At 39.4% G+C, this 16,177-nt stretch overlaps 2 protein-coding genes across 2 annotated transcripts; both read right to left on the reverse strand.

Annotated features, from left to right (window-relative positions):
* Positions 1–5,842: 5,842 nt before the first annotated feature.
* On the reverse strand, positions 5,843–11,408 carry prph2a (peripherin 2a (retinal degeneration, slow)). Its single transcript, XM_075457314.1, has 3 exons — positions 10,828–11,408; positions 9,241–9,487; positions 5,843–6,118 (listed from the first exon to the last, which is right to left on the reverse strand). The coding sequence occupies exons 1-3, from the start codon at positions 11,406–11,408 to the stop codon at positions 5,912–5,914; spliced, it is 1,035 nt and encodes a 344-aa protein (XP_075313429.1). The 3' UTR covers positions 5,843–5,911.
* Positions 11,409–13,916: 2,508 nt separating this feature from the next.
* On the reverse strand, positions 13,917–15,974 carry tbcc (tubulin folding cofactor C). Its single transcript, XM_075457313.1, has one exon. The coding sequence runs from the start codon at positions 15,943–15,945 to the stop codon at positions 14,902–14,904; it is 1,044 nt and encodes a 347-aa protein (XP_075313428.1). The 5' UTR covers positions 15,946–15,974; the 3' UTR covers positions 13,917–14,901.
* Between the last annotated feature and the right edge of the window lie 203 nt (positions 15,975–16,177).

Raw genomic sequence — 16,177 nt, forward strand, 5'->3', positions numbered from 1 at the left:
AAACACTAAATGAGCAGAAAATGTTAACGAGAATAGACAATAAAACATCACCGACTAAAACAAGAGTAATTGTTTTGTCACATTCTTATGAATTACAAGTTGAAAAGGCCTAATGTGAGCTGTAGTGGACAGAGACAGTAAAATGCATGGAATGAATACCTAGTTTCAAGGGAAAAGCATTGTTTAAATGCAAAAAAAAATAATCAAAGTACTATTTATATTCACCCTCAAACGGTGAGTTATTTTTTTCTGTGCTCTAAATATGTATTTTGGTGAGAGGTTTAAATGAGAGTTATTACCAAACCATAAACATAAGAAGCACTAAACGGTGCTGCGTTTTGATAAGTGCATACAGACAAAAAGTGTGGAGAACCACAGGTTTAATATTCAACAATGCCTGTCATCAGCATATATCATTCGTCCTTTTTTTTTTTACATAGGACTTCACTGTGGGAGGTAACTATTACCGTCAGATAAACGTATAAATCAAGATGAAATGGACACACCATAGAGAAATACAAGGACATCAAAACTGTGCACCAGAATTAAAATAAGCTTAAGTATTTACCCTCATTGTCTGTTATGTTTTATTACTGATTGATAAGTTCAGTGCTTTTACAGGGAAATTTTTGTTTGTCACATTTAACTTTTTTTTTTTATTTATTAGAGAAAAGCAGCTGTTTGAAAAGCAAAATAATTTGCTCAAATCAGTCAAATTGGTTGATTATCAAAATTCCTGACCATGAATTTTTTTCCAGTTTATTGGTTTAAACTGGAAACAAATAAACTTATAATAAACTAAATAAAAATAAATAAAAGTTAAAATGTTTATTGGTAAATAAAGCATGGTGTTTTAGATTTTCCCTCCACAGGTGGTGGTAATAAAGACACCGAAGTACTTCTTGTATGTTAATATTTCAGTGGTAATGCTTTTACTTTTGATGAGATGACTGCTTTTTGATGATAATACTGTACCTTTTCAGTGTTTAATGCGGTATCAGTAGTTTTTCTTCTACGGATTATCTGCATACATCCCCTCTCCCCACACACATAGACTAACATGAACCCATCTCTTGCCCACACCCTCCACTCTGAGGACATTTGTCAAGGATCCTGAAATAATACGATGGTGCGAGGGTCGTATTTGTTCTCGTTGGGAGGTTGCTGCACCTCAGACAGGAGAAATGTTACCGCTGAAAGAACAGATAGGTGCGAAGATCTAAACTTAACTTGCTGTAAATCTCACACATGTGTACATACACTCTCTCTCTCTCATACACACACACACACACACACATAGACAGAGGCAGGACAATATGTGTGCCCATGCATGCTTTGGCTTAAAACTTTTGTCAAGCGTGGCCTCCCACCTGGTTTCTCTCCCTTGCCCGCTGTTATATACAGAGTGTTTTAGCCTTGTAAGACTAAACTTATGATCAAGGTTGTGTGTGTGTGTGTGTGTGGGTCAGAGCAGCAGGAATTGTAACGGGGCAGCAGTGCTGGTAATGGCTGGTCAGCTGGTATGGCGAGTATTCAGGGCGGGGGCAGTGCATTGTCCTCTCATAGCTCCAACAATGCCCCTCTGAGCAGGCCACACATCTACCAGTCACGGGCCTCTCTTTCCCTCTCAGCCTCTGTCTCTGCTTTTCTTTCCGTCTGCCATGGTCAGTCAGCCCACAGAGGAGTGTGAAGTGAGGTGTGTTAGCAGCATTTCCTAACATCTGCCTGAAGCCTCTAAGTCAGCCAACTTGAGCTCCAGTCATTCAGCTCTTCCCACTTCGCATGTTTATTATCACTTTCAATCTTCAATAAAAACCTCAACTGGTGCGTATTCATTATTGCAACTCTCATGTTCACAATAAATACTCGGCATAGTCCCTTTCTGGATGCATTGATAAATCTCCTGTCTGATCTAATCTATTCATTTAACTGGGTACCTATAAAGAATTTTGAACAAAATACAGATAATCGGTTATTTTAAGCCTTTTCTCTGGCAAACATTCCAACAATTTATGGATCCAACTTTGTTTTTATCTCTAACCACGTTAGATTCATCACTCGGACCATATAAGTAATCTTTGCACTTCCCTTTTTGTTCTTTGAAAACATATTGTTTCAGAACAGTCAGCTGCTCATTCAGTCACCTGGAACCTGTTCTCGGGTATTTTCCCAAGTTATTGATAAAGTTAAGACGTTTTTCAAACTAAGAATAAGAAATAAATGTATGATTTCAGCTTGTCCAAAGTAAATATTTACTGTTTTTCTCAATTTCATGTAATTTAAAACAGAATATTTCTGTTTTATATTATATTCACCAATCAAGTGAGTAATTTTACTCGAATGATCATCAGTTACAGATTTTCACTGCGTTCTACAACTTCTACTTCAAACTATTAAACATCAATTAGTCAACAGATTAACAAAGAATTAAACAAATTGGCAACTGCAAGCCGAATATTAATAAATGATTTAGCCAATCAAAATCTAAGTAGCTGGGATTACATATACAGTGTCATCACACATCATCGTTCATATAGATGAAGTCTCATCTATTGTTCAATCGGACGATTCCACACACAGACAAATGATAAAACATGGTCTGCCTAATTTCAAACTAAATCTATTTGGAGTTTGGTCACACAAAACAATCAAAGTGACTCTTTTCTTAGATTTAATTTGCCAAATAGTTAATCAAAGAGGTGTTCAACTGATTAATTAATTATAAAAGTTATTATTAGTATCAGCCTTCATTATACTGTTTTGTTCAAGATATTTAAAAGTGAAAAGTATTTACATATATATTTGCTTATTCTATAGCTAAAATGGATAAAGATGTTCATTTTCTCAAGTTTTTCAACTGTGAAAGGCCCGGTTCTGACATTATGATAGGAACGCTCCCCCTTGTGGCCATGTTGTGTAACTGTATCTGTTCAGAGTGATTCAGTGGTCCCACGTTTACAGTAATTGATACAAGCCACCAAATCTGTCACAGATTAAGTCTGGAAGATATTTGGAGCCGAAACAAATCAAATCTGAAGGCATAACCATAACAGTTGTCTGTAAACAATAATCAAAACAGTTAGTGAAACTGCAGATTTGACGGTCACACAATAGAAAGTAAATTAACTGGAAAACTGACAACATATGAGCTTACTGTAGGGGGTCTTTGATGAATTAGAGCAGCACGCAGTCAGTATGATTTCATTTCAATTTGTTACCTGCAGTCACCAACAGAGAGCAGTAGAGTTCACACAGGACACACAAAGTGCTGTTTGTGTTTCTGAAGTATTAAGAGTAAGCAAGAACTTAATGGAAACCACATTAAATGTTATATATCTCTGACTTAACTATCTCTGCAAGTGCATCACTACTGATTAAAATGCATGGTTACAGAATGACTGTTTTATGATACAGTGTGAGTAGAAACAATTTTCCACAATTAACAACTGTGACTACAAGTAGCCAGACAAACATTAGAACTAGCAGCTACTTATATCTAATCAAAGATTATAATGGAGTATAATTTTGATGTAACTTTACTTCAGTTTCGTATTTGTCATTCATACTGCATAATATTTCTCCTCCTCCAAATTTCTTTTGCATGTATAGTTGCATGTCATTGTACAATTTTACAAACAAAACATATAATTTGCTTATAAAACTTATTGCATTGCAGCACATTATTTAACAGCATGAATAACAGTAAAAAGTATCCCCAACACAACGAATCACAACAACTGTCTACTGTACATGTTGCACATTAATATGTCAATGACAAAGAATCTACTTTTAAGTAACAGAGCACTAAAAGGTCAATTTAGCATAAATTATATTTTTCATTGGTGTACTATTACTGCGTTGTTCTTCCATTTTTACTTAAGAAATATGTTTCTTCAACAGTTCCTTTGTGAAGGAGGCCATTAATGGAAAGTAACTGAGAAAATTTACACAAATACAATATTTGGATACAATTTCACATAACGTCAGTGGTTTTCTTGATGATTCAAGTTTGTTTTCTCAACAATACGTCTCTACTTTTTAACCACAGTTGTATTTTGACGCCCTCAAAGGAACTGAAAACATGTTCCGTCACATGTTTTTCGCACATTGTAAATCTCTAAAGCAGAACATTATTTTGCTTTCATCTTGCTCTGATCTTTACTTTCTCTTGTTTTTCTTTCAGCATCTCCTCCTGTCGTGAGTCCTCACCTGCTCACCTGGTTCAGGGGCTCATGCTAATCTCAAGCCGATTAGGCTTCTTATCTACTCAACACTGGTGATGTGCTTTGGTCCACAAAAATACCACTCAGAGTTGGCCTCTTTACTGTTCCTGCTGACTCTTCACAGACACCCCTCCCACATGTGCTCTAAGTAAACCACAATGGCTTTGATACCATGGCTCCCCATTCCTCGTGGTGGGAGTTTGTAGAGTATGTGGATCTCGGCTCAGTTGCACATGTTATCAGTGGATTGTGTTTCAAGAGGATGGATAAACAGTGCCTTTCTGGTTATTATTTATCAATATGTGGGATGAGGGGATCAAAATATTTGCTTTGTGCATCCTCTGAAGTCAAAGCTCATTCTAGAGCAGATTTAATGCACAAGAATCAATAAAGGCAGCAACTGCAGAATGTATTTTACCACAAAAGTCCCTTACAAATATACGTTTGTGTAGGAATTTGGTGTATAACCCCGCTCCCAGCATTTGCACACATGCCCGTACATTGAACATGTGAAGAGTCATCCCATGCCCATGTGAAAGCACTAATACCATAATTGCCTTTATCCTATTGACTTAATCAGGAACCCTGCAGCACTCACAGCATGGCTCGTCTGTTGATCTTAGGTCTCTGCGACTCAAGGTCGGGACAACACAACATTTCACTGGTGGATCACATCTCTAGAATCCTTTATTCATGTATACAATATTTCTTTCTACACGAATACATAAAGCCGAAAGCATCATATGGAAAAAAATAAAATAAACCGTGCATTGGATTTAAATAAAAGACTTAGCTTAATTACATTATTTTAAAAAAGTAAAGTTATTTTCTACACTATGTACAAAGACCGTGTTCTTAGAATATACAAACATACATATTCATACATGCTGTATGCATCAATAAAGAGATACCGAATACAAAGGGGAAACAGCAAAGATTACAGGACAGGGGTCAGGAGCCCAGATTTAGCTGCCAATTTCCTCCACATGTTTGGAATTGCCCCACGTCTCACTCCAGAGGGTACCTCCTAATTCCCAGGCCCCACTAATCAACCATGAGCTGCAAGATTCATACATAATTCATGCTGACTCAATCGAGAATTTTACTCCTTCTCAGGAGCTTATCCAGGCTTCAAAGGTGGACTGGAGTATGAAAAGAGCTGTTTGGGATGGGGGTGGGTGTTAAACTGTTTACTTTTACTATATACAGTATCAGCTACAAGCCACCGTATTACAGACGGGTCAAAAAAATATAACACAGTGTTTCATGGGATGTAAATATCTGCACTTTTGGCTTCCAAGAGAGGGGGAGTTGCATAGCAACTACCATCCCCACAAAGCTGACAAATAATACAAAGAAAAAAGCACATACTTGCTTGTGACTGTAAAACATGTGACGTTTATCAATAGATATGTAATTTAAATGATTTATAATTTTAATGTTTTTGGACAAAAAAATATCAGATTCTTGAAATGAGAAAAAAGCTCATGTGGGTATATCAAATTCAAAAACTGGTATTTATTGCACTCATTAAATGTCTTTGTGGGGATAGACAGAAATATTTATTCAAGAATTCCATTTGTTATAAGTCCATTTAAAAGGGGATGATTATCATATATGTGAGAGTAACCGCACGTGTCCCTTTTTCTTAGGTGGGAGTGTTCACAGTTTCTGCAGATGCTGTTTGCTCAGCTCACAGTTGCAACACCTTCCTCACCCCCCTCGTCCACCTTGCCGCCTTTGCCCATTGATTTCATATTGGCCATGATGTCGGTGAACGTCTCCTTCACTGTCTTCTCCAGGAGAAAGCCCTCACTTTCGCTCTCTATGTCCTCTGGGTTGGCCAGGGTGGACAGGGAGCTGTTGACGTACTGCAGGCCGATGCTGACAGCGACCTGAAGGGACAGGAACACACGCTCTATCAGACAAACCTCAATGTGCCATCTTCTGACAAGAAATAAGTTACAGAGACTTTGTTTGTCAGGTGGAAGGAAAGGTTAGTCAAATTATCAGTCTGCCTTTGTACTAAATTATTAGTATTAGTATAATTTTCACGAGTGAAGAAAACTGAATAAATAAATAAAAATCTACATTAGCAGTTATTAGAAAATGAATTAACTTTAAAGATAAGAGAATAAACAGATTCATTTCTATTAACATCACTAATAATGAAGGGAAAGAGTCCACTTTCCTCATGTGATAATTTGTCTGCTTTACCCAACATAACAGAGGGTTTGGCATCTTTGGGTTTTGGACTTAAGTTGATAAATCATTAGCTGTTTTACAAATAAACAAAATAACTGGTGAGTATCCTGTAGCTGCTTAGAATGTCTTTTATGTCCTTTAATTAGTGCAAAGTGACACACGGAGAAAGTACAAATTAGACGTACAATTTAGAGAGAGAGAATTCATTTTAGATCTTCACTAAATTCACGAAGTCATTCTTAGCAGAGAGTTCTATCCTCTCACTGAAAACGCTGAGAAATCTGTCGGTGTAAAGGGAAACATCAGATCAGGAGATAAAGCTCCAGGAATTGACTCTGTCCTCATCACCTCCCTTAGATTAACCCATTACTCCATCTCTGAACCCACCATCTGCGTCAGCTTATGTAACGCCTTTTAAATCTGGAATTCCACCCACTGTGTGTCTGATCAGCTTTCACGAGGTGCTTAAATCCATGTTTTTGGAACAGGGGTTTGTTTGCTGAACTTCTGGCACAGAGATGTTATCTTAATGGCACTATTTACAGTCTCTTTAAGGAGCTATGGGAACTCAGACGATTCATGTCATGATTACTATCACTAACTTCAAGGATTTATCGGTACGTGTTTGTCTGTTCTAGCAAGCAGACATCTTGGCCTTAACTACAAAAACAACAAACATTGGCAGTCTGAGGAGTCTGAGGAGAGAGTTGCAGTGATGAAAGATGCCAAATGGCTTTTACAGGATTACCCTTTGGGTAGGACATCAGTAGGACATTGTAGGTATGTTGCATGCGCGTGCATGACAAACCTGACACAGGACAAGGACAGGAGAATTTATAAAGAGACTATACAGGTGTTTTGAAAGGAGATGCAGTGGGTGGATACTGCTGGTGGCAGGGACGGTGTGTGGAAAGGAGAGATAGGAAGAAGAGAAATGTTTACAGAAATGCAGAGTGGGTCAAAGCTTTGCATGTTTATGCGCCTGACTTCTTACAAAGTGATTAAAGAGCCTGTAGATCTTTATCTGGTTCGTTGTTTTCTTTTTGGGCATTGCTGCAACACCTCTTTCTGTCACAAAAGCTGATCTTAGTTCCTGCCTCTTTAAGGCTCCCCTGGTTCATCAGTTCATTTAGAGGGAAGCCATGATTATGTTTGAGGCATTGATCGTCGCACCCACAAACCATTTAACCATATACAGAAAAGCATGACGCCTGCTTGATTAGCTGCAGTCCCCTCCTAAATCATGTGTCAACACTTGTACATTACACTGCCATACTGTTGAAATTATAGGAGAAGAAATTAACTCTTTATCTCTGCCCACAAGTTCTGTTCCATCTGGGAATGTCTATGCTCCTTCACTGATTGATTGAGGGTATGACAGAAGACACAAACCTGCCCTCACCAGCTGAAAACTACACCAAAATGCATCAGATGCCTCAGTCGTGATGTTACTTTTGGTGCAAACTGCAACGCATCATTGACAATGCAGATCATAAACCAAACTTGAGGCAGTAAATGAGCCCTAAGGCAGGCTGTAAGCAGTGTGTTACATGGTGATGCCGATATGTAACAGAGGAAAAGCTTGGGCCGCCAAAGATTACTTTCAGACACAGAAGCAGTGTCTTTTCAGGGATGGAAATACTTAATTTGATGTGGATTTGAACTTTGTAATTTCACAGGTCAATTGGTCACGCAAAAAGCTATATTACACACAGAAAAAAGGGGAAAAGCACAGTCTATCCGCTTTTCACACCTTGCACAAATTTCCAAATATTTTAAGCTATTTTTTGAACCACTGCAAACATTCTACCAGATGTTTAGCTTTCACTGAATTTGATACAAATATTTGCATAGTCATACATTCTCAAGAGCCCTTTAAAGTAACACCAAAGAATTTAGTAATTTTCTTCTGCTCTTCGACTCCCCCTACAGTGGTAGGATAGAATACCTTCATGTTGAGAAAACAAATTTCCGTCTGAGCCCTGCACATGTACAGCCATACACATGGATTTGTGGTCATGTTGACGCCACAAAGACGCCTTCAAAACACTAAAATGTCAAGCGACCTTAAGGCAAAACAGTGTGGTGTAGGACTAGAAAACCAAAGTTGTGAACTTTGGTATCTCAGCCCCCGGATGCCCCAGGGCAGTCTCAGGCTTGGAAAGGTTGGTGTACTTCCAAAGCAGTCAGAAGCACATCATTTTTAAGTTCCCTAGCTTATCTAGTGCTGCTTTAAAGTCCCCATGAATTCCAGTTCATTTGGCTCAGCAGTTACTAAATAATGTTATTTGGAAGATATTCTTAATGGTAGTTTGTCATATCCCAGAAAACAGTTTAACAGCATTAGACGCATCCTGCTCTCAGGAATTTTGAAGCACAGTAGAATGGAAAGACGGTTAAAGAAGACTTTTTCTGTGTGGAGTTAGCATGTTCTTCCCGTGCATGCATGAGTTCACTCTGGGTACTCTGGTCTCTTCCAAAAACATGCATGTTAGGTTAATTGGTGATTCTAAATTTATCTTAGGAGTGTCTGTGAGTGTGCATGGTTGTTTGTCTCGTTCGTCTCTGTGTTTGTCCTGTGATGGAATGGTAACTCGTCCACACTGTACCCCGCTTCACGCCCTGTGCTAGCTGGGAAAGGCTGCAGCACCTCTGCAACCCTGACAGGTAATACCAATATGAGAGTTTCACTTTTGATTCCTAAACCAAAGAATTGTCTGAATGACTAGATGCTCTACTTAAACAGTTTAAAATGAGGTACACATTATCACATCTGTGGGAATATTTGTGTCAGTGCCTCTGCCGTCCTGACCTCCAGCATTGTGACCAGCACTACCAGTGCTCCAATGGTGTTCATGATGCCTCCATAGTAGGACACCAAGGCATCACGACAGCCACGCCTCCACACGTTGAGCTCCTCTGTGTAGTGATCGTAACTGTAGTGAGCCGTGTTGTTGGTCATCTGGAATTGGATGCAGGGTCTGGGGGAGCTGGGATTACAGCAGCTGAACGGCACTCCATCCATCAGATACTGGCCGTCCACGTTGCTCCCAATGCGACTGAGAGGGCGAGACAAAGAGCCGTGTTAGCGACATTAAAGTGAGGGTGAGAGGAGATTTATGGTCAGTCTTTTTTTGTTTTGTTTGACTAAAACAATACATGTCAAATACAAGCCAATGTAGACAAAGTATAAAAAGTCACTACGAACGTCATAAAGTTTAAAAAATCATTTTAAAAGTGGACATTTATTCTTTACTATGATATCTGTACACATTTTCTTGTATTTCAGTAACTGGTGTCAAATCACAGAAAAGCTAAAGTTAATTATCAATTTTCACTGTTTCATTGTAGTTTCCTCCAGCGACCGAGACCTTCAGGGTGCAATGAGTAGCAAAGTAGCCGCCTAAATATGTATATCTGGGTCAGTGATCAATCTGATGAGCTGATCTCAACTGTGACTGATGGTAGTAGGTCAATGGAAAGACAAGTGTGATTGGATCACAAAGCATCAGTGATTTCCAGAAACCTCGCCACCTAATCAAGCCCAAAAATAATTCCCCAGATAACACTTTGCTCAGAACTACAGAGAATTAAAGTAAAATCTAACATACAGGGACGTTTTGTAAAGAAATCAAGCCTATATGATTACAAAGCCGGTATTCAGGATATTATATATTTAGATAGAGATTTGTCGACAAAAATGGACGTGTAATGGCATCTCATCTATTTTAATCATTCATAAATCACTTTCCAGTTAAAACGCCTTCAGCATTAAGGTATTTATTGGGTTGTTTTATGATCAAGTTGTATTTTCTTCTTACTGATGATATTAAAATCTCCAGCAAGATGTTGTTGAGCAGTGCTACCTCTGGACAGCGGCCAGGTTCTCCGTAGATTGGACAGGATACTAGTTCTTGTAGGACATGTAATCCTGGAGATTAAACACTAATTATCTCCAAACCTTCAAAACAGTCCTTTTTGTAATTATTTACACAATAATAGGTTATGGACATAAAGATGCCACAAATCACTGGACTATGATAACATGTTCTCAGTCCCATATGTGCCATTTTTCTCTCAGTATCTTTTTCTCCCCATCTTCTGTAACTTTGTCCATAAGACTGTCGTGTAACCTCCTCCGCCCTCCGTCTCTACCTGTAGCTGTCACTGTGTCTGTGAAGTTAATCCTGAGAGGACGAAAGTGAATAATACACCTGCTCTGACCACAAATCCACTTATACTCAACTCTGAACAGAACACACCTAAAGCAAACTAAACTTGCAGCCTCCAGCTTGTACACGAAGGCTGAAAAAAAAAAAGACGTGTTTCACATCACATGTTAATGATCAGCTTGTAAAGGTTACAACAAGTGATTTGGCTTTTAATCTTTGGCACTTACTCTTTGACTTCCTTAGCGCTGAAGTCCAGGTAGCGGTTGCTGACCCACTGAATCTCAAACCAGTCTCTGAAGTTGTCGTTCCCACAGCAGCGGAACTCTATCTGCATCAGGTCCAGGGTCCTCTTCATGTAGCAGCGTCCCGGCGTGTCCGTGTCTTTGTAGAACTTCATGCCGTTTCTCAGGCCCTCAGCCAGGGTGAACTGCAGAGGGATCCTCATCACGAAACACAGCAGGGCGGTGACGAGCAGCAGGGCATTGAACACCATACAGAACACCAAGAAGGGCTTCAGTATGGACTTCCACTTTGCAAACTTGATAGGGTCCAAAGAGTCATAACAGACTTTCCCTCCAAAGGCATTGATGCCACAAGCTATCAGCCCCATGAATATAAGCAAGTTGGGCAAAAAGTGGCTCTCGTTGTTGTCCATAAGTTCTGAGCGCTTTCGCAGTTCTATCTTGAAGAACAGGCCCAAACTGAGAACCAGGATGCCGGCCAGTACAGCAAACCAGTACATGAACCAGACCATCTGAGCAAGCTTTACTCGCTTCTTGAGATCGAACTTGACCACCATCAAAGCCATAGTTCAATCTGTGAAATGTCCTTGCCTGTGAAGAAGACAGTCAGATGATCTAGAACCCTAGGATTTCCAGACTGACCTTCAGTTAGTTAAAAGCTGTTGGATTGGCAAACCTGCAGTTCTTGTTTCTTTGTGGCTTTCTTGTAAGAGGTTTCTTCTATCTGGTCCAACAGGACAAGATATTCAGTTCATAGAATCCATCCCACAGCAAAGGAATAGCGATGAACAATTCAGCAGGACTCTGGAGTAACAAAGGAGTCTTATTTCTTTAAAGCTTTTTCCTCTCCCATTGTGCCATAAACTTCCACTTCTCTAAATTTGCACCCTTTTTTCCTTCCTTGCACAAAGGTGAGGCTAATCACGATGTACCGTCCTCTAGGAGAGGTGGAGGATTGCCGAGGAGTCTCATGATTAAACTCAAAGTTGCACTACGTCATGCTAAGCCGCTGTAAGCAGCCTGATCCAATTTACAGAAATCCCCCCCGACACACAAGATGAGCCTGATCATAAGCTGCTGCTAGGGGCCATAATTGGTTTGAGTGTTCACGTGGTTGTGGCCACCTCGATGGAACATACCAGGAGATGAAAGCGGACAAAGATCACGGACATGTCATTGGAGCTAAACGTTGAGCGCAACCATTCACAGGTTTGGAGTGAACATGTTTAGCACAAGCCGGATGTTTTCACACTGAAGTGAAGTGACCGACTTAATAAACCAACAGTAATCACATTAACACGTTAATTCAGTAAAAACTATTTATTTTCCCAGTAATTTTCATGGATTTTCTTGAAGCAAATCATGCTAAACCTTCCCTTATTTTCATTGTGGCACCTTCAAAATAACAAAACATGATTTCAATCTGTTTTAGTCATGATCTTTTTAAGCATGGTTCTTAGAGCTAAATTGAATCATTATGGGACTATTCTTTTAATCATTAACATATCTGATTATATATGATAATATGATATTATTTTACCTTGATGGGTTGAATTTTACCTTTCAAATCCTGATAAATAAGAAAAAGGAAAGTGTTATATATTGATCCATGACTAAATCATTTCTTAATAATAGCTTTCTCATACTTTGATTCTGGCTGTAATTTTGCACTACTTGCATTATCCTATATATTTTTTTTTTTTTAAACTAAGTTGATTTAAATTTTTTCTACTTCTCATATGCCACATTTTTAGACACACCGCTGAAACTTAATACATAAGCCCTGCTATTTCATCATATTTTGAGATCTGTTTTCAGTCTCAAGCAATCACAAGTCACAGCTAAATGGCTTGTTTCGTTGATCTGTTATTGCACACTAGATTATTTTATATCGTTTGACATGCCTTGAAAAACTAATTATCTTAGTTTATTAGGTAAATATGCATGTTATTTGACTAATTCAAAGTTTTATGGACTCATTTCTGGAACAACAACCTAGCAAAGATACAAATCATTGAAGCGAGTTTGTGCTAACACCTTTTCAAAAATATTTGGATTTTTTTTTTTTTTTTAATTAACTGCAACATATCCAGAACTATATAGAAAATTAAGTGCAACCATAATTCCTTTTATCATTCAGCAGAGGCCACATAGCTCTGCTTTACTGGAAGAAATAGAAGAAGAAAACTGTCACCACAGGGCCAGCAAAAACCTCCTGAACCTACCAACAAGCTCCACCTGGCATCAAAATGGAAAAAATGCTCCATGTAGTAAAATAGGACAATCTAGAGCTGTTGTATTGGCTTCTGTCCTGGATTAGATTTCACAAGTGTTCCCAGTAAAGTGGTCCAGTGAAGCACAGAGATATAAAGATGTCGACAAACCTTGAAGTGAACATGGTACAAATACCAACCTATGAAATAAAACAACTGAATGTAATAGAACTCCAAGTGAGTGCTGGCCAGATAAAACACAGGGTCACATAGAAATAAACATAGACATAAGATAGCTGCAGTTAACCTTGTCTCGCAAACTAAAAAAGCTTACTGCGCTAATTGTCACTTGCTGTCTTGTAGTTCAACACAGTGTCACAAATGTGTGCCAAATGCTGACCACAGACCGCTTATCCCTGAATATCCTCTTTACTCACTTGTTGTAGATGGACACGAGAGCTGCAGTGCTGCTAGATATTTGTTAAATACAATTACAATACTGAATGCACAGCCTCATTATGCTTCTTTCGTTACAGCTTTCAGCCAGCCCCCAGACTAGTTATTAAAAAATACCATTTTTATGAATAAATTTATGTGTCAGAAATCAAGTTACATATCTGGATCGTACGATGGTGCTTTTAGAGTAAATATTCTGCACTTTTAGTACACTTTTTACCATGGTGGTCTACAATATGTTCACCCATTCACACTCATTTACCGGTGATGGCAGAGCTAAAACGCAGTGCACAAGGCTTTAGGAGCAACCAGAGCAACTTCACCTGAGTCTTTGCTTGCCCTTTAAATTTAGGACCAAATCCACGGTTGTTTTTTCCCTTATTTATCCCACAAAAACACACAGAGTCCCACCTGTAATCTTTATATTTTGTCTTGTTTCAGTCTCTTTTGCCATGCTTTACATTGACATACAGATTAAACACGGATACAAGTTGTAAACATAAAAGCTAATTTTAAGTTGATCATTACAGCTGTTTTGACCACAAACTGACATTGTTTGTTGTGAAACAATCATCCATTTCTGAGCTCTTTCAAGACAAGTTACAGTTGTTGAGGATTATTGAAAACTATCTGCTTGCAACTACATGATAGTAGGTTAAACCTAAATTATTACATACTTGTATACTACTTGTAAATTGTAAAGAGGGCTTGAACATAACTTCTCAGAAGCTCGGGGTGTAAGTCTGATCGTATGGTTGTTAATTTGCAATGTTTTGTTAATGTGCTCAGTATTTTTGATACCTGAAAGAAGAAACATCAGCATCACCATCAATAAAAACATAAAAAACAAAAGTGTCAAATTGTTTAGCAACAAAAAAAAAAAAAAAATCGTATTTGTCTCGTTTTACTTTGTTTAAAACCACAAATATCAGTGTAACAGAAAAGCCGGAAATTGTGAGTTTCACTTGTTGAAAGAACTTCTAAATTCAAAAGGTGGGTTGGGGGGGGGGGGTCGGTTACTGATCCCCCGCCCAAAAAAGACAAACCAAAAAAAACGCATGGGAAGCATATATTGTGTAAGCGAATCTTTATTTTTTCCCTTCAAAGAACGTGTGTGCATGGAGCAGATCCTTTAAAAGTAAACATAACACTGAGACTGTTGTGAGACCTGTCTTTGAAAAAAATGGACGAACTTCTTTAAAGAGCCCGAATGTGATTTTGGTAGATTTTTTCTTAAATAGTGCAGCTTCAAGCATCAACAACATGTTCAATACAGCCCTATAACCTTCATGACACAGCATAGATATGAATTAGGCTAAGTGCATCTAGCAGTAAATCAGTTAATGTGATGCCAGTGTAACATCTAAGTGGCTTAAATATTAAATTAATTCTATGGCTCCCAGGTTGTTTTTCTGTCTCCTTCTGGAATGACAGACCAGTTCGGGGACGGTGTTCCTGCTGCAAGCCAGTTGAAGTCATCCACTTGGCTCCAGTTGTTCCTCTCCCGGTCTAGGCCAGACACGGAAAAGTCCTCGTCCAGGGTGGGATAAGACCAAGAGAACGGGGCGAAGCTCACTCCACGGCAGTCCTCGACGATGGCTCGGCTGGTGACGTGCAGATACACCTGGGTGTTGGTGGTGTTGTGGGTTCGCAGCTGCTGACAGGGGAAGACCAGTGTGCTGTTTCTGCAATGATCTATGAACACCGACGTAGACACGGGTCCACATCGGATCTCACAACTGTCGATGTGCTTCAGGTGCAGGGTGTTGGGAGAGCCATACAGACGGACTTTGCAGTTGGTCAGATGAGTCAACAGCAAGTCTTGATTTTGGATTTCCTCAGCTGTCTTGGTTAGAAACTCACTGTTTATGTTGGAGAAGCCACACTGCTTTGAGACTGGAGCTCTATCCACCTTGGTGACACCTGAATCAGCGGGTGTGCCAGCATCAGGGGGAGGTGCAGCTGATGCTTGTGCAGAGGCTTTATCTGCTGCTTTAGTGCGAGCTCGAAAGGCAAATTTTTTCTTAGGTAGAGCCTCCTCCCTGGTTTCAGCGAGGGTGGTTTGGAGTTTCTGCAGAGCTGCTTGGGCTTGTCTCAGTTCATACTGCGTTAAAAACAGTATGCTGTCATTTAGAAACTTCTGTAGCAGGAGGATTTTAGCCGTCGCCTCATCCAGCTTCTGGGTCACTGCTGCCCGGTCTGCTCCGGAGCAGCTGGACAGCAGCTCCTCGATACACGCCCGCTCACTGTTGAAAGCGCTGGAAAAATAGTCGCCCTTTTCCTCAGCGACAGACTGGCTCTTTTTGGTCTCTTTCCTCCGCTCGACATCCTCTATCCTGGCCAGGTGCCGTTTCTGAAGTCGCTCTTGAATTTTGGGAGCACCGCTTTCACCATGCAACCCACTTTCCAGATTACTCTCTGCAGTTGCGTCCATGTTTGTACACTAACAGTAGATGCGGAAGTGATGCCGTCTATTTTCTTCTTCGTGCCCTTATAGAATAAATCTAAATGGACAGTGCCACCTGCTGGATCAGAGCGAGCAATATTCTTACTATTTATGATTAAACAACTAAGAAACACTCATTTTAATCAGGGTTAGATAAGATTACTTTGAAATTAACTCATTTAAAGAAGATAATGTGAAAAATACTCGGTCTTCACTTTAA

Source organism: Odontesthes bonariensis, chromosome 23 (genome assembly GCF_027942865.1).
Source record: "Odontesthes bonariensis isolate fOdoBon6 chromosome 23, fOdoBon6.hap1, whole genome shotgun sequence".
Taxonomy (NCBI): domain Eukaryota; kingdom Metazoa; phylum Chordata; class Actinopteri; order Atheriniformes; family Atherinopsidae; genus Odontesthes; species Odontesthes bonariensis.

Bases quoted from the DNA above. Each gene is read 5' to 3' on its own strand.
- prph2a (XM_075457314.1), bottom strand. From the start codon at position 11,408: ATGGCTTTGATGGTGGTCAAGTTCGATCTCAAGAAGCGAGTAAAGCTT. The intron at 9,488-10,827 runs GTAAGTGCCAAA...TCGCCCTCTCAG, and splicing joins AGCGCTAAGGAAGTCAAAGA to TCGCATTGGGAGCAACGTGG. The intron at 6,119-9,240 runs GTCAGGACGGCA...CTGTCCCTTCAG, and splicing joins TGCTGGTCACAATGCTGGAG to GTCGCTGTCAGCATCGGCCT.
- tbcc (XM_075457313.1), bottom strand. From the start codon at position 15,945: ATGGACGCAACTGCAGAGAGTAATCTGGAAAGTGGGTTGCATGGTGAA.